Here is a 27,118-nt window from a genome sequence, read left to right as displayed (position 1 = left end):
ACTATTGACAAGCTTAAAGAGTCTTGTTTTCCTTTCCTACCTAGTCATCCATGCTCGTCTGTTGCGACTTCAAGGTAGTAGGTAGGTAGGTGTATAAAGTGAAAAAAAAATCTTTTTTTTTTTTTTTTAATAATAATGACTTTTAAAGTCCTTTTAAATGCCAGGGCCCTCAGAATTCTACCAGTGAAGTGTGGAGCTACTTTTAGCTTGGGCAAAAATAGCCATTTTTGTGCATTAGCAACGCTATGCCCCTATCACTAGCATTGTAAGCCTGTTTGAAGCATTTACTAAATTTGCTGTATTAGGAATGCAGGAGGTGAACGGAGGTGGACTATTTAACAAAAGTTCGTACTCTTTATCATGTTTCACTACAAGCCAAGTCCATTTCACACCAGAGTTCTCCTTTAAAAACTGGCCAGTATGCTTATAGCATGGTTGTGTAAATGATTGAAATTTAAACAAGACTTTATAGTGGGCACCAGATAGATGAAACATTTAATTTCTAAAGCTGTGGGAAGACATTCCTCAAATCCACAGTGTCATGGGTGTACTGGGAATATATTATAGAAGGGCAGTGGGTGTTAATGAGTTAATGATTGTGAGCGGCTGCATCTGGCTCGAACTGTCCATGTGTTTGAACATTTCTAAAGAGGCTTTAATTGGTACTGATTATATTTTTTGAAATTCAGTAACTGTCAAGTGAATCCTCAGATTCCTCGATTACTAATATAATAAATAGTGAGAGCTCCTCTGTATTAGTGTCATTACAAACTTAGCAGTCATGCTGGTCTGTAGGTACAGGTGCATGCTGGTGTGTGCGTGTGTGTATTGTGTGTGTGTGTGTGTGTGTGTGTTGAAGCAGCAGGGCTGGGCAGTATTATCATGCTGCAGTGAGCGCAGGCCCAGATGGTGTCTCAGTTTGAGCCTGCGCCCTTTTCCTCCCCTCCCCACCTGCACCCTCTGACAGAGCTGCGTAATTACAAACACAGAAGGGTGTCAGTTCCCCCAGCTCTCGCTGTCTCTCACTCTGTCCCCAGCCATCCGTCTCAGCTCTGCACCCGTCTCCCTCTCAAACCTCTCTTCTCTCTCCACCATCCGACTCTCTGATTCTCATCCACTCCCTCACTGAGCACACGCTGCTTACCTGCACTCATATGTGTGTGTGGAACTCTGTGACTCTGTGATGAATGTGTTCTGGTGTAATTCTTTAGGACTTTGGGACTTTAGTGCTTTGAGAAATCTTCATTTTGCCCTGATAGGGGTTTCTTTATGTTGTGTCATATCAGGATCTGTCTACAAAAAATTGAGAAGCTGTTACAGAGTTAAAAGTGAAATCCGGTGTGAAATGGACTCGGAGTGTAGTGAAACATGATACTGAGTACGAACTTTTGTCCAATAGCCTCCTTCCTAACTCCTTCCAAAATACAGCGCTTTTAGCTGAAGCTCCCAACAGGCTTACCATAGTAGCGATATGGGGCATAGCATTTCCCATTGAAAGAAATAGCTAATAATATTTTTACACCATTATTAAGCTCAAAGTAGCTCCACACTTTATTGGTAGAATTCCAAAGACCCTAACATTTAATCATTGGAAATGCATGAATATTATAGAGATATTTTTTTAGCAATAGCTGGAATTCATTTATGCATTTCCACAAAATTCATTTTGCAGTCTGTTCCCCTATCTTACCTATTCGTTGGCGCTCGTCAGTCGAAATATATCATGACTTAATATTAAGATGGCAGTGTCCGGAGAACTACCTCAAGGTACCAAATGTATTAACAGACTTTTTAGTAGGGGTGGGCGATATGGCTTTAAAATAATATCATGATATTTCAGGGTATTTTTGCGATAACGATATACTTGGCGATATAGGAAAACTAAAATAATTCATTCATTTCAGGAATATAGTATAATAATATAACAGTATAATCATAATGTGGCAAAATAAATAATCTATCTAATGGTGTAAAAATATATAGTATTTCTTTGCATGGGTAAAGCTATGCCCCTATCACTAGCATTGTAAGCCTGTTGGGAGCTTACAGTGCCATATTTCGAAATGTTGGGGGCAAATAAGGTGGGTTATTCAACAAAAGTTTTGTTATCATGTTTCACTACATCCCAATCATATTGGTCATTTCTCACTGGATTTCTCCTTTAAGCAAACAGATTTGATTTCAATTGGACTCTTTCTTTATAACACACCAATATTCATTCCATCCACTGGTATTGAAAGATAGCAATACACCAATGTACTAGAACAAACGACCTACAGACCTGTCTTTACGTACTTACATCACACGTACAGCCTCTAAATGTGGATCTGGCTCTGTTTTACTGAACACGAGTGGCTGGTGGAGCAAAGGAGACTTCAGAAGGGAAAACTCAGACCTCAGTAATCACCCAAAGTAAAAACAATGAAACGAAAGAGTGATGCGAGCTTCGAAGCCAGAAAGGAACGTGATAGAGTCCGCACTAAAACCAGGATTAATATCGGATTGGCGTTTAAACAGTAGAGAGAGAGAGATACATGAGTGATGCTGAGTTGCTCTCTGACTGAACATAACCTGGAATCGGATTCATCCGCTCTGAAAGGAGACCCCATCACACCCGCCCAGTTTAAAATGATTCTTCTGCATGCTCGCTGCAATCACCCATTCTCACCAGCTTTACATCAGCCTACAAAACTGAAATTTGCTTTATGTCTGGATAATATTTACAGTACTGTGAAAAGAGCCTTTTGGTGTCATTTTAATACAAAATACATTAATACATCTCAAAAACGGCAATTTTACAGTAAAAGGAAAACATCCTCTTAGCTGTAAAAAAAAAAAAGTAAAGAAATCTTGAGTGCCTCCATGGATTTCTCAGTAAATCTTGATCACCGCAACATAACTGCATTCATTTTCACTTCTTATCTTAACTTTTGCAAACTGAACTGTCACCTGATGCACAAATTACGAATTTGTTTACGTATGTGAAAATAACTGTTGAATTTTACTCTGACCGGCGAAAATGTCCAAAGTCAGTGTAGATAAATCACCCTCTAATTTTTTTAGATGATGGTTCAGGTTGCTTTTTTTTTCCTTTTCATTCGAGTTCCTCGTTATCCACACTTACTCCATTTCCCCTGCCGATACAGACCGGCTGTATTCAACATCAAACATGGTCATCTATTACAGCGTCTGGGTCTGTGCTGCATTTTGATCTATCTAGTGGCCTTTCCTCCATCCCACCTAGTTTCCCTTTCCCTTCATTTGTTCACTGTCTTTTTTTCCCCCTCCTTTTGTCACTGAATCCTCCCTATTTTATTTTCTGCCTGTCTGCTTCACTGGCTCTTCCTTTAAAGCTCAGCCCTGTGGCAGCATGTCTCTCTCTCTCTCTCTCTGTCTGTCTCTCTCTCTCGCTCCCAGACATTTTTCATATTTTATCCCCTCCATATCTCACCTCGCTCCCCCGTATCCTTTCTCTCTTGGCCCATATGCTGGTGTGGACCTCCCTGTGCAGCGAGTGAAGGTGATGCAGCCTTCTGTTTAGAAGATGGCACCCTCCGCCACCCCATCACGTCCCGTGATGTCACCGTCCCGATGCCGCTGGAGCGTCTCGTCTCGTCTGGGCCCAGCGCCAGCGATTCAGCAGCTGTTTCATTAATATTAAGATAACCCCCGGTGTCAGAAATTTGTCACATGTAATCTTGATGCAGTCGGCTGAGGAGCGGCGGCGGTGGTGGTGGTGGCGGCGGTGGCTGCCGGGGTTTGGCTGTGCGATATTCTGTGGAGCTGTGAAAGGTGAGGCCTAGCGATTACAGACGGAGGTTCAGATCAGTTTAATTCAGCTCATTTTAAAAAGTACTCGACATATGAGGGATATATTATTCCCTCAGTAATGAGAAAATTGAATTATTACTCATATCGACCTGATATTAAATTTACAGCTGATAATTGCAGATGATAATGTAGATCACATTTTAACTGCTGCATATAAAGTCACTTTTGATGACATTGTTATAAACTTGGTTTAATAGAGCACAGTGAATAACTAACGCTACGCCATACTCACATTTAAACCCACCTAATTTCCTTTACAAATACAGCCATTGTTTCAGACTAAAATAATGAATGACTTGCCTCCATGTTTAACAGCAGGATATGTGTAAACAAGGACACAATTTCACCTAATTAGCTTGTTAAAGCTGTGGCTTGACTTCACAGTCGTCATTAGGAAGCTTATAGTTTCAAAGTTTTACTCCAACATCAACTATAAGCATTGATGGTCTGATCTCCTCCTCTCAAGACTCTCAACAGCAGTACACACAAGCAGACAAAAAAGCCCCTATGATAAATTCTCATTGCTGTGTAACACCCTTCCAACAGTCTATTTTCACACCTTGCTTCTGCACCTGCGCTGTTTAAATAGCAAAGACACTTATGAATATACAGGGGTTGGACAATGAAACTGAAACATCTGTCATTTTAGTGTGGGAGGTTTCATGGCTAAATTGGAGCAGCCTGGTGACCAATCTTCATTAATTGCACATTATTACACCAGTAAGAGCAGAGTGTGAAGGTTCAATTAGCAGGGTAAGAGCACAGTTTTGCTCAAAATATTGCAATGCACACAACTTTATGGGTGACATACCAGAGTTCAAAAGAGTTCAAATTGTTGGTGTGCGTCTTGTTGGCGCATCTGTGACCAAGACAGCAAGTCTTTAGATGTATCAAGAGCCACGGTATCCAGGGTAATGTCAGCATACCACCAAGAAGGACCAATCACATCCAACAGGATTAACTGTGGATGCAGGATAAAGCTATCTGAAAGGGATGTTCGGGTGCTAACCCGGATTGTATCCAAAAAACACAAAACCACAGCTGATCAAATCATGACAGAATTCAATGTGCACCTCAACTCTCCTGTTTCCACCAGAACTGTCCGTCGGGACAATAAATTGTTGTGGTCCAAAACCAGGTATTTCAGTTTCATTGTCCAAACCCTGTATATCTACGCCGATGGACGTGAGGTATGTTCTGGTAAATGTATGCCATGTTGCAATTTTGGCTACAGAAAACAGGTGCGTCACTGACAGACTGAATAAAACCCTGACAGTCAATTGTAAGGTGTACATTGCTATCTTGACAACACAGGTGCGGCACATGCAAGTGTGCACAGACACAACTTTTACATTACCATAAACAGAATACAAAAAAAAAATAACATTGCTGTTCGTGTAAATGACCTGCTGGTGCACCTTCACAGCGTGAACAAGAAGGTCAGTTTTCTCAGCTAAGAAGCGCAGAAGCACTGTGCCATTAAAATACCAATCTGCCAAATCAGAGCGCATTTGGCTCTGATTGGTTTATTTCACTTTACGCCCAAAGCACACCCATAATCCATTAAGAGTTTTAAGGGTGTTTACTTTAACTATTCACAGAAACATACTACATACTGCATACCACTTTATATTTTGTAGTACTGTTATACAAGCACACCTTCCAGAAAGTTCAGTGTTCCTCCTTTATAAGCAAGAGCACAGTAAAAGCCTGATTGTGATTCTGCTGTTGTTTCTGTTGAATAAACGTTGTTCCATGCTTCACCATGGCATTACTGAAATAGTGATTGTGTTTTGCCATAAAAGTGTTTAAAACACAGCTGAATGTTTCTAATTGGGGATTTTAGTTTAAATGTGGGTTTTGAGTTAATTGACAGGCACGCCTGGACTTTCTGCTATGTTTTTGGAAATAGAAAAACAAAAATTAAATTCGGTTTGCTGTACCCCTGCATTTTACAGCAACACTGAATGGGTTGTGTTATGTAGTCTCTGTTGGCTTTGAGAAAATTATTAAAAATTAAAAAAATTAAAAAAACATTGATAGACTTGTGTGATGCAACCTGTCTTTTGCGAGTCTTCCACACAAATCAAGATAATTTACTTACAATTATCACCTTCATCCATTAGCTTGTGCAGATGATGGACAGTGTGGTCTCATGGTTGCGGTTACCGTATTGTAAGTACTATTTACTTTTAAGCAAAAATAGTAAGGAACAAGGGTGTCGCCAAGTAAATAAAACTGTAATTCTTTAAAAAAAAAACATTTTCTTTTAAAGTCAAACAAGCTCTGGATGTTAATCTACACTGTTGAAGTATGCGTAAGCGCAAATATAAAGGGTTGCAGGAAAGATTAGGGCAGGGTTCTAGAGCAGAATTGCACCACACGATGTATTGCAGCCCGTTCACACCTGCACTTTGTGCTGGTCACTTGTGATCCAGAGCGAATGGAACTCAAAGAGAGAATCAGAGAATTAAATCCTCCTCTGAGCCTCACTGGATAATGATATTACAGCAGAATTATTAGAATGTAAGAGTACAAGGCAGATTAATGAAGATTAACAGGTAAAGAAGATGAAGATAAAGCACTGATTAGCACCAGAAGTCTCTCAAAAGATCAGGTCAGGAAAATCTAGTTCTATTATAGACTCCTTCTGACTGCATTAGACTTACTGAATAGGTAGATCTTCCCGGCCGTTGAAGGTTATTCACTCAGAGCTGAGCTAATAGTTTGTGATGATGACGAAGGCGAGGCCAATCGCAGGAGATGCGCAAGGCAGATTGTGTCCCGGTGACAGGGAAATGAATCTGACCGTATTGATTGAGGCTTTGCTGGAGTGTGCGGGACCTTCCCAGCCTCACTAGAGATCGGAGGGGATCAGAAGAAACACAGCAAAGACTTGTTGCTGTACGTTCTTAAAAAATCTAAAACAAAGTATATATATATAAAAGCTGTGTGGTTTTAATGGTTTGCTAATACTAGCTGTGTACACGTAAAAAAAAGTCCTTTGTGGATGTAGCTCTCAGCAGTTTAGTGTTTGTGTATGTGTATATGTGTGCTGTCTGTGTGTGTGTGTGTGTGTTGTGTCTATGTGACTGTCTGTGTCAGGTTTTGTGGAATATGTGCGCAGGTGGCCGCTGCGTGCTCACTAGTGCAGCAAGTCCAGCCCTGCAGGCCAGCGCAGGAAAAGTGATTGAATTCGGAGGGCGAGAAAGCTGACAAATCACTAAAAATCGCCTTTAAAGCGCCGTAATAACGTCGTTCATAAATCACTGCTGACAGTTTAATCATCCTCAGGTCTGGGGCCTCGTCTGACTGGTCAGACAGTGCTCCCCAATCGGCCCAAAGAACACAACCTTAAGTACACCGTCCGTCCGGTCCTATTTACACTCTAAGCCCTCAAGATTCTAAAAACTCAAAAATGTGAAAGACTCCACTGTGATTCTTTTGTAGATTCTTATTGATTTAAATGTATTAAAGTATTTATATTTTCAGAGCCTTCAACAAGCATTTTGTTAAAGAAACATTTCAAACTAGAGTAAATAATTCTTCTTTTTCTTCTGTCTAGTTCTTTTGGAAAGATGGTTCAAAGAATCACTCAAAGACTAATGTCAAAAGAATCCAAGATCTAAAGAAGCTGTTTCATTTTGACCATCAATATCGTAAACCCCAAAATAGAGCCCTGTGGGTCTCTAAAAAACATAATAAATTGTTACGAATGGTTATTAGATGGTTTGTAATAGTTTCTACACAAGAATTAATACATACTGTCATGCCAAATGTCATTGGACGGAAACTAGCATAGCGTCCCATGACTTTGGCCATGTCCCAAAGAAACTAAAGAATGCTGCAATGACTTGCAGGAAATACGTGTGGGGCCTTGTTCATTGAATATAGAACCACTTTGTGTTTGTTCTTATGGACAATTCTAGCCAGATGCTGCCTGTCAGGATCACTACCAGCCACTGCCCTGTCCACTGTGGGTGGTAAGGTCTTTTATGACATATTCCTGGATATTGGAATGTTAAATTCTGGCAAAATAAATGAAATGTCTCATCAATATAGCGCCAACTATGGGGCCTCATTCAAACTATGATAAATCAAATAATGATCATTTATGTACACTGCCTTGCCATGAGCACACTGTCCAATGTAAATCCTCATCCTCACTCACAAGATAACACCACACAACTTCCAAGAACAAGTACAGTCAGTGTAGATGAATAATAAACTGATGATGAAGGATGCCTGTATTCATTGGACAGGAACCAGTATAGTGTCCCATGACTTTTGCCATGTCCCATAGAAACTAAAGAATGCTGAAATGAATTGCAGGACATTCATTAAATGTAGAACCACTTTGTGTTTGTTCTCATGGACACTTCTAGCCAGATGCTGCCGGTCACCATCATTACCAGGCACTGCCCTGTCCACTATGGGCAGTTATGCCTTTTATGACATATTCCTGTATATTGGAATGTTAAATTCTGTCAGACTTCAGAAATTAAATTTCCCATTAATATAGCACCCATTGTCGGGCCTTATTCCAAAGTCATATATTGCCTTGCCATGAGCACAATGTCCAATGTTTATCCTCATCCTCACTCACAAGAATGAAAAATAAACCGATGGTTCAATTGAATAAGGATGAAGGTTGAACGGTTTTGAATGATTGAGTGGCACTAGTTTGTAATATGCCTGTATTCATTGGCCAATAAGCCCAATAAAGCCAAAGGGCTTTGTTCACTGAATGTAGAATCACTATTTTTGTTTGTTTTCATGGACAATTCTAGCCAGATGCTGCTGGTCACAATTATTACCAGGCATTGCTCTGTCCTCTGTGGGTGGTAATGCATTCTATGTCATATCCCTGGATGTTGGAATGATAAATTCTGTCAAAACATCATAAATGAAATGTCCACCACAAGGATGAGACATTTTGATGGGGTAGTTTTTAATGTTTTTTTAGAGTCTTTGATCTTTAATATATTAGCATCTACTGTGAAAACACATGCATATACCTTAAACAGTGTCTGGCAGGATACTTCATTTCTCAATGATCAATTTTCATGCACTTTCTGTATCATCGGGACTCGTTTGCCGGTGTTTTTTCTTTTCAGCGTGTGTTGTGGTTTCTTCTAGCCGTTAGCAGCAGTACGGTATCTGACAGAGAAGAGCGAGAGAGTGGCGGTGAAAAAGCAACAGCTAAGTGCGGGTGTAATAACTGGAGCCGCGGCTTCCCGGAGAGTGAGGAGAATGAGGCTACATTCACAGGCGTCACGGCTGATGAAAGACTCAGTGTATCCTGTTCCCTGCGTGCAGCAGGCTAATCCTCAGCACCGCCGCTGTGCTGGAGCTGCCGACTGCCAGGAACCTGGGAGAATTGCAGCCTGTTGTATGCAGCATGCAGATACAAACAAGCTCAGGGCTGGGGTGGAGTAGATACACTGTTTTAGGTCAGTGTCGTTGGGTATTTATAGAATGGACGTTAATTTGCAGTTATGCTGATACAGTTAGGATTGTCATATATGTTATAGTGGGAGAGTTAGCACAGAGGAGGATGGGATCATTAGGAGAAACTGGAAATGAAACGAGAGAGATCAAGAGAGTTGTAGGAGATCTAAGAGAAATGTGAAATGTGTGTGTGCTTGTGTGTGTGTGTTGAATCTTTTTGTACTTACTGTACCTCAACACTAGTAAACGTCTTCAGTAGTTATGAAATTCAGTACTACTAATGATTGGTCGACCAAGTTTTTACAAGTTTTATAATCAGTGAATGATTTGTGAAAAACTCAGCAGTGTCGTATGTACTGTAGTACAGAAGTGTCTTTCTAATAGTGGGCAAGGACACAAAAATGCCCTAAATTGGGGCTGTAGGCTTTTTAAGTGCTTGTGTTAAGCAGCAAAAACTCTCAGTGGCAGCTTTAGATTAGCTAATGAGCTAACAGAGCTAAGCAGTGTTGGATGCTGATGAGGACACTTCGTCTATACAAGGTCTTTCTGTCCTTTCTGTGGGTGATCTGCCAGTGTGTTATTTTGTTAGAGAAACGTTATTTCTAAATGTTCATTTTAGGCTATACTTCTGGGTTAAATTAACATCAGCTAGAGCTGTTGACATTAGCAAAGTATAAAACAGCTCTGAAAAAAATTAAGAGACCACTTCAGTTTCTGAATCAGTTTCTCTGATTTTGCTATTTATAGGTATATGTTTAAGTAAAATGAACACTGTTGTTTTATTCTGTAAACTACGGACAACGTTTCTCCCAAAATCCACGTAAAAATATTGTCATTTAGAACATTTATTTGCAGAAAATGAGAAATGAGAAATAACAAAAAAGATGTAGATCTTTGAGATCTCAAATCATGCAAGGAAACAAGTTTATATTCATAAGGTTTTAGGAGTTCAGAATCAATATTTGGTGGAATAACCCTGATTTTTAATCACAGTTTTCATGCATCTTGGCATGTTTTCCTCCACCAGTCTTACACACTGCTTTTGGATAACTTTATGCCACTCCTGGTGCAAAAATTGCTGGACAAGCATTGAGATGTGCTGGAGAAGCTTTGGGATGTGCTGGAGAAGCTTTGGGATGTGCTGGAGAAGCTTTGGGATGTGCTGGAGAAGCTCTAGGATGTGCCGGAGAAGACAAAGGCAGTCCAACAAAAATTAGAGTGCAGGTTTTTTTGGAAGCAACTTTTTTTTTGGCCAAGCAGTTTATATAAAATCAAACCAATAAGATATTACAGATTGCACAGCAGTGATCTCCAGCCCTTCCTTTGGAGAGCTACGTTTCTGCTCCAACCCAAACCAAATGCAAAGGCCCCATCCACATGTTTCTTGGTATTTTTGGAAACTGAGATTTATCTTCCTCCTTTTTTATATATCCATACACAAATGTATGGATTTTAAGTCTAAACAGAGCATTGCATTTTTGTAATAGAACAGACAAAAGGCTCCTTAGGTGAGCAGATGAAAGATAACATTTGATTTTAGACAAGCATTGAAGACAATTAGGCCTTAATTGATCACCTTTAGATGGTCACAAAATGAAGCATGAGCAAAACAAGCAAACAGTTCTGCAACAATGTAAAAAAAAAAACTCCACAGTAATGTTCTGCTTAGCTGTTAAGTTGCACCGCTGAAGGTGTAAAACATGCTTGCATTAGCCTAGCTTGCCCTCTACATATTTAATGCTCAGTGGTATGAGTAATGATAAACGCCATCATCTACAGCAGACCAGGCAGTACAGCAGCTAGTGCAGAGATACTGGTCGGGACTGCAGGGATATTGGTATCTGGGGATGCATCATTATGGGAATTCTGGGCTGATGCCAATGTTGATAGATAAATATTTATAAACTTTATTAAACAAAAACGTTGGGCTATATCTGCATGGATTAAAATTATGGACAGATTAAGGTTTATTTTTTAGGTTATATTGTAAATACAGTAAAATTGTAAATTTTCTTTATAATAATTCTTGACACTAAATTAGGCAGGTGCATCCCAGAAATGACATCAATATTTAGTAGATCCTCCTTTTGCAGAAATAACAGCCTCTAAACTCTTCCAATAGCTCTTTCAGTGAGAGTTTGGATTCTGGTTGAAGGAATTCTAGACCATTCCTCTTTATAAAACATCTCCAGTTCAGTCAGGTCTGATAGTTTCTGAGCATAAACAGCCTGAGTTATTAAATCACACCACAGACTTTCAATAATATTCAGGTCTGGGGACTGAGATGATCATTCCAGAATGTTGTACTTGTTCCTCTGTATGAATGCTTTAGTAGATTTTGAGCAGTGTTTAGTGTTTAGGGTCGTTGTCTTGTTGAAGCTTCCAGCCCCGACTCAACTTCAACTTTCTCACTGCAACTTTCTTCAATACAGTTCTTAAGAATCTGCTGATATTGACAGGAATCCAAGCGACCCTCAACTTTAACAAGATTTTCCAGTACCTGCACTGATCACACAGCCCCACAGCATGATGGAAACACCATAACACCACTCCTTATTCCAAAATCAAGCTGGCTTGTCTAAATGTGCTTTAGCATACCTGAAGCGACTCTGTTTGTGGCGTTTGTGGTGCTCAGAAAAGGCTTCTTTTGCATTACTCTTCCATAAAGACTAGAACTGTAACTAGAACTATGTCTGTGTTCTTCCATTTCCTCCCCATGTTCCTTACAGTGGAAACTGTCAGCTGAAATCTCAGATAGCTTTTTGTATCCTTCCCCTAAACTATGATGTTCAAAAATCTTTGTTTGTTGAGGATCAATGAGTTTACCAAACCAGTAATGTGTTCCAATAATAAGCGATAAAGGGATTTAAATCAATAAAACATCAAGGGTGCCCAAATTTATGAACCTGCCTTAAAGAATTATTGCACAATTTCTGTAAATCCTAAAAACTTCATTTTCCTTCTCAAGTATCTCTGTGTTCATCTGCTATATAATAAGTTTAACTGAAATAGCTGATTGGAACAACCAATGATTTATATAGGGAAATCATGAAAATTATCAGGGGTGTGCAAACCTTTTTTTTATATACAACTGTATGTGAACAAACATACACAGAAACACAAGAGAAGATATCACGATTATCAAACAATATTTAGGTAAAGTCAATTTATTGTATGATAAGTGGATAATGTAATTATCACGACAGACCTATTTTTATTCCACCATAAAATATGAAATCTTGCATCTAGACTATTTAGACTATTTGTGGTGTAAATAATAGCAGTGACAAGAAGAAAGAAGCTGGAGGAGATTATAGAAGAATAGTTAGTTAACTGAATTACTGGACGTGATTATAGAAATAATAGTGAGTGGAGAGAGTCTCATTTCTGCTGCATCAAATAGGATTTCTCCAAGAAATATAAAGCCTGGCGTTTCCTTTTTCTGCTCTCACACTTCCTTTCACCACTCTATCACCAGTGTAGCAGTGATATCCCTTATGTGCCGGCGTGGACGCTCACACCGACACGCTGCGCGGGTGACCTGATGCGCCTGTCATATTTCTTGTCACCTCTCAAAGGAAGTTCTCTGCTAGTGCCACTCTCTCTATCTCTCTCTCTCTCTCTCTCTCTCTCTCTCTCTCTTTCTCTCTCTCCCTCTCTCTCTCATTCTCACACACTCACTTTCTCACACAGCCAAGGCCTTGGGTGTCATGAGGAAGGTATAAATCACGGCTGATAACAACGCGCCCGTCGTTTACGGCCATCAGAAGAGCTCTTTTAGGCCAGGATTTATTGAAATGAGCCGGAGACGCCGTTTAATAGACGTTTAGCCAAAGCACCTGTCCGAGGCAGGCTGGGAGCATGGGCCGTGCATCTGATCAGGAGGGTTCAGTTGGTGTGTTTGGCGGCTCTTTCGTTCCGTAGGTTCGGCACTGTTGTTTTTGATCATCCATTAGAGCATGGCCGTACTGCTTATTGCTTATTACCTGTAACCTTTCGCCGTTCCATTTACCTAGCTCGGGATGATGTATTTACCCTGTGTGCGTTCGCCGCTCTTTTTCCGTGCGTCCTCATAAATAAAAGAGGACTTACGGGGGCTTTGGAATATGGATTGGAGAGGTCATGGAAGTGGCAGGCATTTAAGTGTGTGTATGTGTGTGTGCGTGTGTCAAGAGTGTGTCTATGGCAGCGAGCCATCCCCATTGTAATTACATCTCTCCCTCCTCCTTGGTTTGCCCCTGAGAATTGCACCAGAGAATTCATCCTCCAGTAATAGAATTACACAACGTGCGGCGGCGGCGGCAGCGGAGGCAGCGAGGGACCGGGATACTTAATGTCTTTTAAGAAATATTAACAGAGTTGGTGGTTTTAATTATCTATCCCACCTTATTAGAATGCGCCCTCCCTCTCTTCTCTAACTCCTTCTCTCGCTCTCTCTTTTCTTCTCTCGTAGAAAAAAAAACTTTCCTTCTGCTGCTTCTGCACCACCATCCTACTCCTTTCCCTTTCGTCTGCTTTAGCTCAGAGCCGAGGGATTGCTTCCTTCATTAAGTGGGCGTAGGGACTTGAACCCAAGACCCCATTGTTAAGAGGAGAGATACTAATACATACTACCAAGCCACCACGCCCACTACATATATAGTAAAAAATAATAGTTTAAAATATTCTTTAGATATTGTTGTGGGTTCTTTCGTGACCTTTTGGATGAGTTGTTGCTGCGCTCTTGCTGTAATTTTGGTCAGCCAGTCACTCCTGGGAAAGTTCACCACTGTTCCACGTTTTCGCCATTTGTGGATAATGGCTCTCACGGTGGTTCACTGGAGTCCCAAAACTGTCTTTTAAGATAATAATAATACCGGGTTGGTTTAAGCAATGGAGAGTTATTGCTTCCTTCATTAAGTGAGGGTAGGTACTTGAACCCAAGACCCCATTGTTAAGAGGAGAAGTACTAATACTAACTACCAAACAACCACACCAACTATATGGTAAATAATAATAGCATAAAATATTCTTTAGATGTTGTTGTGGGTTCTTTTGTGACCTTTTGGATGAGTCGTTGCTGCACTCTTGGGGTAATTTTAATCAGCCAGCCACTGGGAAAGTTCCCCGCTCTTCCACGTTTTCACCATTTGTGGATAATGGCTCTCACTGTGGTTCACTGGAGTCCCAAAACTGTCTTTTAAGAAATATTAACAGAGTTGGTGGTTTTAATGAACTATCCCACCTTATTAGAATGCACCCTCCCTCTCTTCTTCCCTCTCTCGTAGAAAAAAAAAAACTACTTTCTTTCTGCTGCTACTTCACTCCACCCTACTCCTTTCCCTTTTGTCTGCTTCAGCTCAGAGCTGAGGGATAATACCGGGTTGGTTTAAGCAATGGAGAGTTATTGCTTCCTTCATTAAGTGACAGAAGGGATTGTGTGTAATTACAGTGATTAGCCTTCTTCCGTCTTCTTTAGCTGTCTTGATCTCAGCAGCAGAAGAAAAGTAGAAGCAGCAGCAGCAGTAGTGTGGTACAGTGCTTGAGCTCTGAATTTTAAACACAGGGTGTGACTTAAAAAAAAGCTACATGACCGGGATTCAAACTAGCCATCTCCCAATCAAAGTGGCAGCGCTGGACCACTCTGCGCCCCATTTAAGAGTTTTTAAGCAATGCCAATACTGTATCTAATATTAAATATACTGTATATATGTGTGTACAATGACCAATTAAAATTGGTAAAAAAAAAACAAATCAATCAATCAATCACACAAAGAGTCATCTTGAATGGAAGCAACCACATTGTTTTTGGACAGTGGAAGGAAACTGTTAGGTGTCAGACCACCTGAGGAAACTCACACAGACACTCCACACAGATAGGGACTTGAACCCAAGACCCCTTTGCTGAGAGACAAAGTACTAGTACTTACTACCTAGCCACCTTGCCCATCATATAGTAAAAATAATAGCATAGAATATTTAAAACAAAAAATCAATACATGTGTTTTATTAACATACTGTCCTAAACAATAAAAGTGCTACAAAGTGTTATGTGCATGTGAAAAAGTGGATTTTAGTGAAGGGAGATCTTTAAGTGTTGAGAATGGATAGACCACTCAGTTCCTTATTTATTTAGGGTCTTTGTGCTCTTCAGCACTGTGCACAATAAAATACTGTGTTTAGACTGACTGAGCATGTGTGTCTTTTCTGTTTGTTGCAGAGATCAGCAGGGTACGGAAGGACATGTACAACGACACATTAAACGGCAGCACGGAGAAGAGGAGCTCAGAGCTGCCGGATGCTGTGGGTCCCATCGTTCAGCTCCAGGAGAAGCTCTATGTTCCAGTGAAAGAATACCCTGACGTGAGTATCCTCTCTTTAGCTGAATCTGAGGAGTTAGGGCTGCTTAATACAGTGCCAGTCAAAGTGTGAGGGTTTGGACACATATTCCTAGTAATATTTGTTCTTTATTTATATTATTTTCTACATTGTAGATTAATATTAAACAGTTCAAAACTTTGAAAGATATGCAATACATATGCAGTGGGGTAGTAGACAAAAGGTGGTTGGCTTTCACAAACAAACACCTGACATTAAAACCTAACTCAGGTGGTTTGGGACGAGTTGGAGCAGAGCAGAGTAAAGAAAAAGCAGTTTACAAGAGCTCGGCACCTCTAGAACTCCTATAAGACTTTAAGTTGAAGAACCATTCCAGGTTCTACCTCATGAAGCCGACTGAGAGAATCAGCCACGAGTGGGCAAACTTTGAAGAGTCTAAAATATAAAAAATATTTAATAACTGCATATGCATTCCTTTATAGTTTTGATGTCTTCAATATTTATCTACAATGAAGAAAACTAAAAAAATAATATAAAATAAAGAAAACCCAGATTGGGGACGCCAAGTGGTCCAGCAGTCTAAAGCGCTGCCACTATGATTGGGAGATCGCTGGTTTGAATCCCGATCATGCAGCTTGCCATCCGCTGCCAGAGCCCCTAGAGAGCACACTGTTTTAGGCCTTGCTCTTTCTGGGTGGCGCTTTTTCCCCTCATCACTCCAAAGGGTGATGTCAATCAGTACAAGGCATCTGTGAGCTGATGTATCTGAACAGAGTCGCTGCACTTTACTCCTAGCTCGCTGTGATGCTACTCGGCAATTCTGCATCAGCAGAGGCATGTGCTAGTCTCTACCCTCATTGTGTTGTGGCATCACTCATAATAGGGGATATACAGCTGACAAGCAGCTGAATGGGTGGGACGATTGGCCTAGCTACATTGGTAGAAAATGAGAAAAATTATAAATAAATAAAACATAATCATTTAAAAGGAGTGTCTCCGAACATTTGACTGGTACTATATATTGCTTCAGCGTTGCAAGATGTGCAATGTTATAAAAGGCAAACAAAATCAAACCCATTAAGCTACAACTTGCTTGATACAGAAGGGAAATTTTGCGTTGTTTCAATTTTCCATGACACACTTTTGATACACAGGAGATATAATTATTATTTTATACATTATACAGTGCATATTGCAATATATTACATCATGGAACAACAAAATATGATTGCCAGTTATTTCTGGGTCTCACTATGTAATAAGTGTCTGTAATAACTGTGTAGTTACACATTGACAATTAACGTAATAACAATGTAATTACTATTGAAGTATGTATTGGTACAGATTTATTACAGGTGTACAGGTTATGTAATTACATGTGTGTGTCAACATCAATTCAACATAAAAAGTGTAATAACACGTCTTAGTGTGTGTGTGTGTGTGTGAGTTGTCTAAAATATATTTCAACAGCTCTTGTCTGGAATGTTTTTAAGAGTGTGATTGATTTGAGACATTATTAAATAAAAGCAACTAAAACAATCACAGCCCCCAATAACACACCACACAAAAGCTGTTACTTATTCTTCACACACACACACACACAGACACACACACTATTACATGTCAACCCCCCCCCCCCCCCCCCCCCCCCGACACACACATACACTATTCTCTATTAAAAAAAAGTTTTTACATTACAACCTGCACAACTGTAATAAATCTGCAACAATGCGTACATCACCAGTAGTTACACTATTAGTATAGGTATTGTTACTGTGTAATAACACAGTTATTAAGTACACAGTTTTTTTTATGTTGTGAATCCGCATTTTTGTAGTGATGTCGACAAAGAACGACAAAGTGTAATGAAAGTGTAAAGAAAGTTTGTAGAACCTCTGTGATATAAAGGTCCTATATCCTATAGACGCAGATGTAAAAATCGTGCAGTATCTGCAAAGCTTTATCAAGGTAGTAGCAGAGAGTGTGATGTCACAGGGCTCTCTCTCATATAGTGCTTCCAGTTACAGTATCATTGGAGATTACAGTTTGTGTAAGTACGCTATTTGCATTTCGCTGCTTTGCTATTTTTGAGGAAAGCCAATCTGTATGCGGAAAATAGACGGCGAAGCCCGAGGGGCAAAAATTGTTTTGCTCATGCCACACAATGAAAGCCGGGTGCTCCTGGATGTCAATAAAAGATTACTTTCCAAATAAATATTCATTCGCGGGCTCTTTGCTAAATCTTCATAAATAAGTAAATGGAATTGTAAATAACTGTGCGCAGCTGCATACAGGAGTGGCCTTATTTAATTACAGAGGCCTACGAGTCAATGTAATCTAGTTTTCCCTGCATTAGGACATGGGCCCACGTCCAATTTATTGATTTCATTAAGAGAATCTTAAGTGGTGAGCTTGCATACTATGCTTTGGCTCATTTTATGGAGCCATTTAATCTGTTATGGACTAAACAGATGGTTTGTCATAGGCACTTACTGCGAGGCGGGTCGTTCCGGGGGTTTCCGAACGCTTTGTTATTGTTTACAGGGTCTGCTCTGGAGGATTTCTCTGGATCTTTCTCTGTCTCAGTTTAAGGACGATTACAATCACGAGGCAATAGATTCTATTAGCCTAGCTGAACGAAACTCAGGCATGGCATGATTTCAGATTCATGTGAGGAATACTGTCGTAGAATTTGTTGGGTTTCTTTTTTCCCTAAACACTGAGAGTGACTTGTCCCCTCTGCATCTCCCTCTCTCTCTTTCTTTTTTTCTCTCAGTCTCTCTTTCTCCTCTGCTCTGTACCCGTCAGTAATAGGGGTGACTTTGAATTGTGCCTCTGCTCTCCGGTTTGTGTTGAGTCAGGCGCGCTCACCCGCGTCACCAGCTTCCCAGTGGTTAACAAATCTTTTAAGCAATCGCTGTCAGATCCGGCTCGTCTAAGCCTCGCGGCCCAGGGGAGCGCGCCCAGCTCCGAGCTGATTGATCCCAATTAACTTGTTCCGTCCCTCCTTGATTCCTGCATGGGCAGCATTAATTGAGCCTCTTCAGCAGGGCGTGAGCGCTGTTTGGAATCAGGACGCTGCTCCGTCTCGCTGAAGTTCCCCAGTTTTACCGAGCTGCTTATTTGGCCAAATTCCCCACAGGGGGGAAGCCTGGATATACCTGTCAGCTGGAAGAGGAGAGTGTAATGGGGGGAATCTGTCACTAGAATGGGTTGTGGGCCAGTTTCATGTGTATTTAACATCTGCTGTGAGATTCTGCAACAACATAGCACAGGGGAATGTCACTTTAACCAGATTACTCTGTTTTAAACATCAATAAAAATTATTTTAGTCGAGATTTTGATCACTAATGGTCATTTAAGCTCATGCAACAGAAGCTATATCATAATTTGACTAGGCCTTTTTAAAACCTTAATTAAGTTTGTTTATTGTTTGTTTGAGACACTCTAAGGTGGACTTGCTGGTGTGCTTTGGATCATTGTCCTGCTACAGAGCCCAAGTATGCCTGAGCTTAAGCCAAAGTCTGATGGCCAGACAGTGCAAAAATTATGGTTCCATCAATTACAGCACATTTTTTTCAGATTGTAATGCAGCAAAGCAGCCCAGACCATCACACTACCACCACCATGTTTAACTTTCAGTATGATGTTCTTTTTCTGAAATGCTGTGTTAGTTTTACCTCAGATGTAAAGGGACAGCCGTTACAGAATATTTCCTCAAAGTCCTGGAGATCATAAAGATGTTTGTTGGTAAATGTGAGATGGGCTGTTGTATTCTTTTTGGTCAACAGTGTTTTTTGCCTTGGAACTCTCCCATGAATACTATTTTTGGCAAGTTTCTATACTATTATTGAATCATTAACACTGATCTTTGGGTTTTGTGACCTCCTGGATGAGTTGTTCATGCCCATTTGGAGTAATTTAGTTTGGCCAGTAACTCCTGGGAAGGTTCACCGGTGTTGCATGTTTTCTCAGTTTGTAAATAACAGGTCTCACTGTGGTCTGCTGGAGTCCCAAAGCTTTCCCAAATGATTTTGTAATCTTTTCCAGACTGATAGATGTCAGTGACTTTGTTTTCTCAATGACTATTATTTTAAACAAAAATATGAATGATTTTGGTCAATATTTCTCAGTGAATAGGCAGTGATCATTCCACTGTTACAATCAGCATTGTTGATTTCATTGCACATCAAGGAAAATCAACACATTTGCATACAAAACTGAAATGTAAACTTTGCTCTAAATTTCCTATGACTTTCCTATGATTGAAACCTGAATGTATACATGACATTAAAAAGATATTATCACTAATCACAAATTTACAAAAATTTACAGAAGGATAAAAATGTTTTTTTAGGGTTTGTATGGTCATGAAAAACCTGGAAAAAGTCATGGAATATGAAAATAGTAATTTTTCATCCTGGATAAGTTTTGGAAAAATAAAAATACCCAAAAAGTTTTGGAAAAGTCACGGAAGTTTGGTTTACAATCCTTTGTGTTGTCTTTTAAACAAATATGTCAGCTCAACTGATTTAGTAGTTTAGCTCTACACAATAGAGGTCTCAGGATTTGACACACATTTTATTATGAAAAAATGTGTGTCAACATAATCAGATTAGTTTTAGGCCTACTATAATCAACTTTGATTATAGTTTTTGTTGATTTTTGGTTTCATTGTCTATGTCTGCACCAATGTTTTAAAACTCATATGGTCATAAAAATTTGCCTTGAAGGCTTAAAAAGTCATAAAAATCATGGAAATGTATTGATTAAAAAGTGTAGGAACCCTGTGTTTTGTAGAATGGGAAGAAAAAATTCCAGATTGAATTTAGATTAGAAACAAACAAAATAAAAACAAGCTTAAAAAAACTGAGCGACGTATTTTATCATTTGTACTTGTTATAAAGACACTGGATCATTTGCAAGAAGCCTCACTGCTCGACACCAGCACCCACTATTTTGTGAAGTGATGTCATCGATGTAAAATATGTTCACTGAAATACTGCCAAGCTGTTTCGCCCTTTGTGTTACGGCCATCCATCTTCCCCGTTCTTCAGCGAATTGCAAAAAGTTCACGTTTAGTGGAGCTTCACTCGTTCTCTTGAGGGCTCTGAGAGTTGTCTGGCTGTGCGAAAGGCCACTGCATATGGGTGTGTGTCTCTGTGTGTGTGTGTGTGTGTGTGTGTGTGTAAAGGTTCTGGCTGTCCTTGCTGCATTGAAGGACACCCAGGATCATTATTAGTGAGCTTGGGTTCATTAGCAGGAATGAGAGATGAAATGATAGGCCTCAAATAACCCCCAGCCGAGAATAGAGTTCCCAGGAGATCTAAGAGATGTGTGTACGAGTGTGTGTGTGTGTATGAGTGTGTGTGTACGATTGTGTGTGGAATGTGTACACACGCATTTCTGTCATAGAGTGTGTGTCAGACGTGCCTTAAGGTTTTTGTGTACTGAAGGATTGAATGGTTATGGATGCCACGACGTATGACAGGCTGGAAAAAGGTGTTAATTGCTGGGGACCCCCTTCAGAAAATCATTAACTTAAGCTATTAACCAGTAAAACCATCACGGGTTGTCTTCAAAGACCCTCTAATTATCACATCAGGGTGGTGGGTGAGGGGCTGGTGTGTGTGCGCACGTTTGGGTGTCCGTGTGAGCGGTCTCTGTGCGCATTTTGACGTAGATGGGGGTTCAGAATCTCCAATTATCTCTGCATAGGTGGTCATTGGTATTTCCGAGTAGGGGGTAGAGGGGGTGATAGCTTTAAAGGTGAAAAATGCATTAAAGGGAGAGAGCTGAGGAACGAGAGAGAGAGAGATAGAGAGAGAGCGCAAGAGAGAAGGAGAGAGAGGATGATAACCAGCTGTGGATGCGGGGAAGTGGTGATGAATGTGAGGGTATGATGAGGTCAGGGAATCAGGGCAGAAGAACAGTGGCCTGCTCCGCCTGATAAAGGAGAGAGAACAAACTCATACACACCCCGGTGCCTCGTCTCCGAGACAGGCATGCAGCGGCACGGAAATTAATTTGCTCCTTCAGACTGGCGCGGCGGCGCTGCTCTCTTGGCAGCACGCACCCGTTCCAATTTGGTGAACAGTGTTATTAGGCTGGGAAAGACAACAGAGCTAGAAGAACATCGCTGCTCTCTGTAATTGTTGCCATTCATTTGGATTGCTCATATCTATACTTACTCTTGCCTTGTGAGTGTGTGTGTGTGTGTGTGTGGGTGGTGTGGGTGGTGTGTGCTGTTGCAGGGGGTCTGGTGAGTGTTCGGATTTGGTCTGACAGGTGGGAGGACCAACTGGATGTAGGCAGGCAACAGCCTACACACGGCAGTTTGTAAATATAAAACTAGGAATTCTTTATATAGCAGCAGCAGAGCACGTAGTATGCAAAAACAGGCCATGTTATAATCAGGAGTAATAACATTATCAATTTGATCTGTCATTCAGGCTGCAAGGCAAGGTCTTCAGATTGTGTCTCAAATCAAATCTGTTCAGAAGAAGTCTGGGTAACACTTCCTATGAACCCTGTGTTCATAATGTATTAAAATGCATTTATAATGCGTTATATGAAATGCATAATACCTTATAATGAGTTTAATAAGCCTGTATAATAACTCATAAGTACTAAAAGCAGCATGCATTCATAACACGTTATAAACTACAAGTATAAGGGTTTATAAAGAAAGGGCTTATAATGCCTTATAATATATTTACATAAGAACATTGTACAATGTAGTGTTGTAATGCACTATAACACAGATTTGGTATATTTTGGTACAATGCATTATAGTATGCAGCTATGATTTCTCAAATTAAGATTTTGTATAAGTGCGTAACACATTATAAAGCCTTATATACAGTCATGACTGTCAAGACATTATAGTGAGGCATAAAAAAATTAACCTCATGTTTAAAAAGCATATGAAAATTCACATCACTTAAAGTCAGTAATGACTGTATAAGGCTTTATAATGTGTTACACGCTTATGTAAAAGCTTAATTTGAGAAATCATAGCTGCATATTATAATGCATTATACCAAAATATACCAAATCTATGTTATAGTGCATTACAACACTACATTGTATAATGTTCTTATGAACATATATTATAAGCCATTACAATCCCTTTCTTCATAAACCCTTATACTTGTAGTTTATAATGTGATATGAATCTCGCTTTAAGTACTTAGGAGTTATTATACGGACTTATTACAGTCATTATAAGGTATTATGCATGTCATAAAATGCATTATAAATGCATTTATAATACATTATGAATACAGGGTTCATAGGAAGTGTTACCAGAGTCTGTCCACACTAGTGTTATTAGCAAGTGATGAGATCAGACTTGCATGCCCGGATGTTACAAACGCCCAAGATAGCATGTATAATCTGACCCAAGCTGACCTGACATCAGCCATGCAGAATGGGACTGAATGTGATTTATACTCGACAACCACAGAATTGGCAAAAGTTGCACAGGTTGATTCTCGTATTATACTCAGCAACCGGGGTGTTGGCACTTGTGGTTTGAGCTGATTGTCACATTATACTCAGCATCCTGGGTGTTGGGACATGTGGTTTGAGCTGATTGTCATATAATACTCAGCAACCGGGGTGTTGGCACATGACACTGTGGTTTTTTTGTCACTTTATACTTAGCAATTGGGGTGTTGGCACATCTGGCTTGGGCCGGTTGCCTCATTATACTCAGCAACCTGGGTGTTGGCACATGATGCTCTGGATGGTTGTCACATTATACTCAGCAACAGGGATGTTGGCACATGTGGATTTGGCCAATTGTCATATTATACTCAGAAACAGGGGTGTTTATTACATGTGGATCTGGCCGATTGTTACATTATTTTCAGCAACTGGGGTGTAGGGTCATGTAACTTGGGCTGATTGTCATATTATACTTAGCATCCATGGTGTTATCTTGTGATTTGGGCCGATCCTCACATTATACTTAGCATTCATGGTGATGTCACGTGATTTGAGCCGATCGTCACATTCTACTCAGCAACCATGGTGTTGTCACGTGATTTGGGCCAATTGTCATATTATGCTTAGCAACCGAGGTGTTGGTACATCTGGCTTGAGCCAATTGTACCGTTATACTCAGCAACTGGGGTGTTTGGCACATGTGGCTCAGTTGGCAACCCCTAGCAACCACCTGTGACACCATATGAACCAACTAGGATACCAATGAAACTGCCTAGCAACCTCCTCGATAACAACACTATAGCACCAATATACAAAACAACGTATTAGCACCATAACTGCCATTGAGGATGCCATAGCAACCACCTTAGCATTGCAACACCACATCAACCATCTGGTATACCATAATAACCCCCTAGTTACAGTTTCTCCCTAGAGACCAGACTTGTCAATACAGACACACATCTCAAGATACGCTTGTGTGCAGTGATGATGTTTCATTGATATGCTAATTAAAGTATATTGTCTATTCGATAAGAAAATGAATTACAATATAATTCAATATTGTAATATTACCTAGTTTTAGACATAAATTGTGTGTGCATGGTTGCATGTGGGTTTGAGTTAGCCCTTTGGGAGGACCAAACGTCCTCATACTGAAAGAAATACATGAACTTGGTTTAGATGTGGGAACACATGGCTGGTTTTTACAAGAAATCCCACAAATCATTTTTTTGTTGAAAAATGATAAATAAGCAAAGGATTTTTATTACTGGTTTTAAGATAAAGATAAGATATAGTATCAGCATGTACTCAGATACAGTATTACACGAGTGTGTGTGTGTGTGTGTTCTGGGAGGGGTGTATGATGTATGTGCATGGGAGTGTGTGTATGAGTGCATGGTGATGTGTGTTTGTGCCTGGGCTCGTGTTAGGGATACAGTTATATGGAGATGGTGGGTGGATAACCGCTGTTTGTCATGTCTGTTGGCGCTGATTCATGTTTAAAGTGTAAAAAACAGAACTGCTCTCTCTGGATCAGCATTACAGAGACATACAGTATAAATGAACAAAACAGAGAATTCCAGTACTGAAGTCTGGTATCAGCTGAACATGGGCTTATTGTGAAATTCAGCATATACTAGTAATTCAGTAAATGACATCAAATATTACTTAGAAATGTCTATGCAATAATAATAATAATAAGTTCTGTTTAATTCTGATTGTTGAAATTTAATTCTTATATTTATGTAGTACCAATCAATAATTTGGGCACACTTGTTCAATGTTAATGAAGGTGAGTATATCGGCCTGTAGCCTGCTGCTAACTCTGACTAGCACTCCTGGAGCAGCATTAGCATTAGCTGCTATCTACACTAAGCACTAGCTCTTTTGCCTTTCAGAGGTGAGTACATTGGACTGTAGTCTGTGTTTACTGTGTCAAAACAAGCTACGTGGGATGAACCGCTAGCTAATATCACCCTGGTTTACTGGAACACTCAGGGTTCCTCAGTGTAGCACTTGCAATTAGCAGCTAAAGCTAATACTGCAGCACCCAGCTAATTATTATAGGTTATTGTAAATAAAAAAGTGCTATACTCACCCAAATAAACAGTTTTCAGGAGTTTGACTTTAAATATATATATATATATATATATATATATATATATATATATATATATATATATATTTAATACAGTTAGATTTACAGTTTTGTTTACTTAGCTTAGGTTAGAAGGAAAACATAGTCATATCCCTGTTCCTTACTAGTGTCGCATAATGTGCCTTATAATCCAGTGCGTCTTATGTATGAGAATAGACCAGAAAATAGACGTTTATTGATGGTGTGCCTTATAGTCTGGTGCGTTTTATGGTGTAAAAAAAACTGTTTTTGTCATGATATAGATTGGAATAGGGCTATTCACTGCATTATACCAACTCTACCTCTTCACAACTTTACGACTGATGCTCTCAAACACATTAAGAGACTAGACATTCAAGTAATTAACTCTTGACCAGTTCAGCACAGCTGTTAACTAAAAGCCTGAGTTCCAGGTGGCTCTACCTCATAAATCTGACTAAGAAAATCCAGCCAAGATGTGCAAAACTGTATCTATCTAAGCAAGAGGTTCTTATTTAAAGAATCTAACACTTTTTTTGTTTACTAAATAATTTCATATGTTTAGTATTATTCTACAATGCAGAAAACAGTTAAATAATGGAGAAACACTGAATAAGCTGTGTCCAAACTTTTGATGGGCACTGTATATAATATATTTATCTAACTTTCTATATTGTTTCTACTGTTTTTCACATGATTGAGGCTAAACACTATGATTGATAAGGCAGGGGCCACCAACCAAAATCTGGCCTAGGGCATCATATTGGTCAGTGCCGATTTTGGAGGTCATAATGTTATGTCGGATCGGTGTATATGTACAGTATATGTGTGTATATTGTGGTAGGCCCCTGGGGTTAGGGGCGTGACCACTGTGACCCGGAAGGAGGAAGCACACAGAGATACACAGACACGGGGATTAAATTAACTCAAAACGTACCTTTATTTTCGAAAATGCCCTCCACCACACCCAGAAACAAACTTAAATAAACATAACTCGGCCCAATGGGGCTCTAGAGTCTATAAATCACTTAGTGGTCGTTTTAAAGGTCCGTGCGGCCTCAGCTCACTCCTCCCAAGTCCAAGTCTCTCTCGAGTGTGAGCTGAGGCAGAGTTTTTATGCCTGTCCCAGCTGGCGGCTTAATCAGTCCTGAATGCACACCGGCTGGGACAGACATGGCTGTGAGTTCCGGCGTGGGGCGGACCCACGGTTCCCCCGCCTCCTCACGCCACAGTCCCTCCCCCTAAGCTTCCAGGCACCAGGGTCGAAGGTGAGGCGTGACCTGGTGACTGGACCGAATGAAGAGAGGCGGGGTGAGGAGAGCGGGGGATGCAGTTCGTTCGCTTGGGCCCCCCCCTCCAGAGAGAGGCCCGTGGAGATGGCAGCCCACCTCCCAGCCTTAGTCCCCCAGCCTCGCGCAGCGGCGGCTCTCGGCAGCGCCGTGGCGGGAGGTGCTGCGGCTCTCGGCAGCGCCGTGGCGGGAGGTGCGGCGGCTCTCGGCAGCGCCGTGGCGGGAGGTGCGGCGGCTCTCGGCAGCGCTATGGCGGGAGGTGCGGCGGCTCTCGGCAGCGCCGTGGCGGGTGGAACGGCTGCTCGGGGCACCGGGACCGGTGGAGCGGCGGCTCGGGGCACCGGGACCGGTGGAGCGGCGGCTCGGGGCACCGGGACAGGCGGAGCGGCGGCTCGGGGCACCGGGACAGGCGGAGCGGCGGCTCGGGGCACCGGGACAGGTGGAGCGGCAGCTCGGGGCACCGGGACAGGCGGAGCGGCGACTCTCGGTGTCGGGACAGGCGGAGCGGCAGCTCGGGGCGCCGGGGCTTGCGGAGCGGCGGCTCTAGGTAGCGCTGGGGCTTGTGGAGAGGCGGCTCTCGGTAGCGCCGGGGCCTTCGGAGCGGCGGCTCTCGGTAGCGCCGGGGCTTGTGGAGCGGCGGCTCTCGGTAGCGCCGGGG

The 27,118-nt window shown here is 41.0% G+C and overlaps 1 protein-coding gene across 6 annotated transcripts in view; it reads left to right on the top strand.

Moving 5' to 3' along the window:
* LOC103026410 (protein quaking) overlaps positions 1 to 27,118 on the top strand; it is a 192,855-nt gene that overhangs the window by 39,541 nt on the left and 126,196 nt on the right. For all 6 annotated transcript variants that reach the window (XR_007439921.1, XM_049481001.1, XM_049481002.1 and 3 more), the window contains exon 2: positions 15,482 to 15,624. Coding sequence is in view for 5 of the 6 variants with exons in the window: in XM_049481001.1 (XP_049336958.1) it covers positions 15,482 to 15,624 (143 nt within the window). In the remaining variant the exon portion in view is untranslated. The remainder of the gene's footprint in view (positions 1 to 15,481; positions 15,625 to 27,118) is intronic.

Source organism: Astyanax mexicanus, chromosome 7 (assembly GCF_023375975.1).
Source record: "Astyanax mexicanus isolate ESR-SI-001 chromosome 7, AstMex3_surface, whole genome shotgun sequence".
Taxonomy (NCBI): Eukaryota; Metazoa; Chordata; class Actinopteri; order Characiformes; family Acestrorhamphidae; genus Astyanax; species Astyanax mexicanus.
This window is presented reverse-complemented; position numbering and strand designations above follow the sequence as displayed.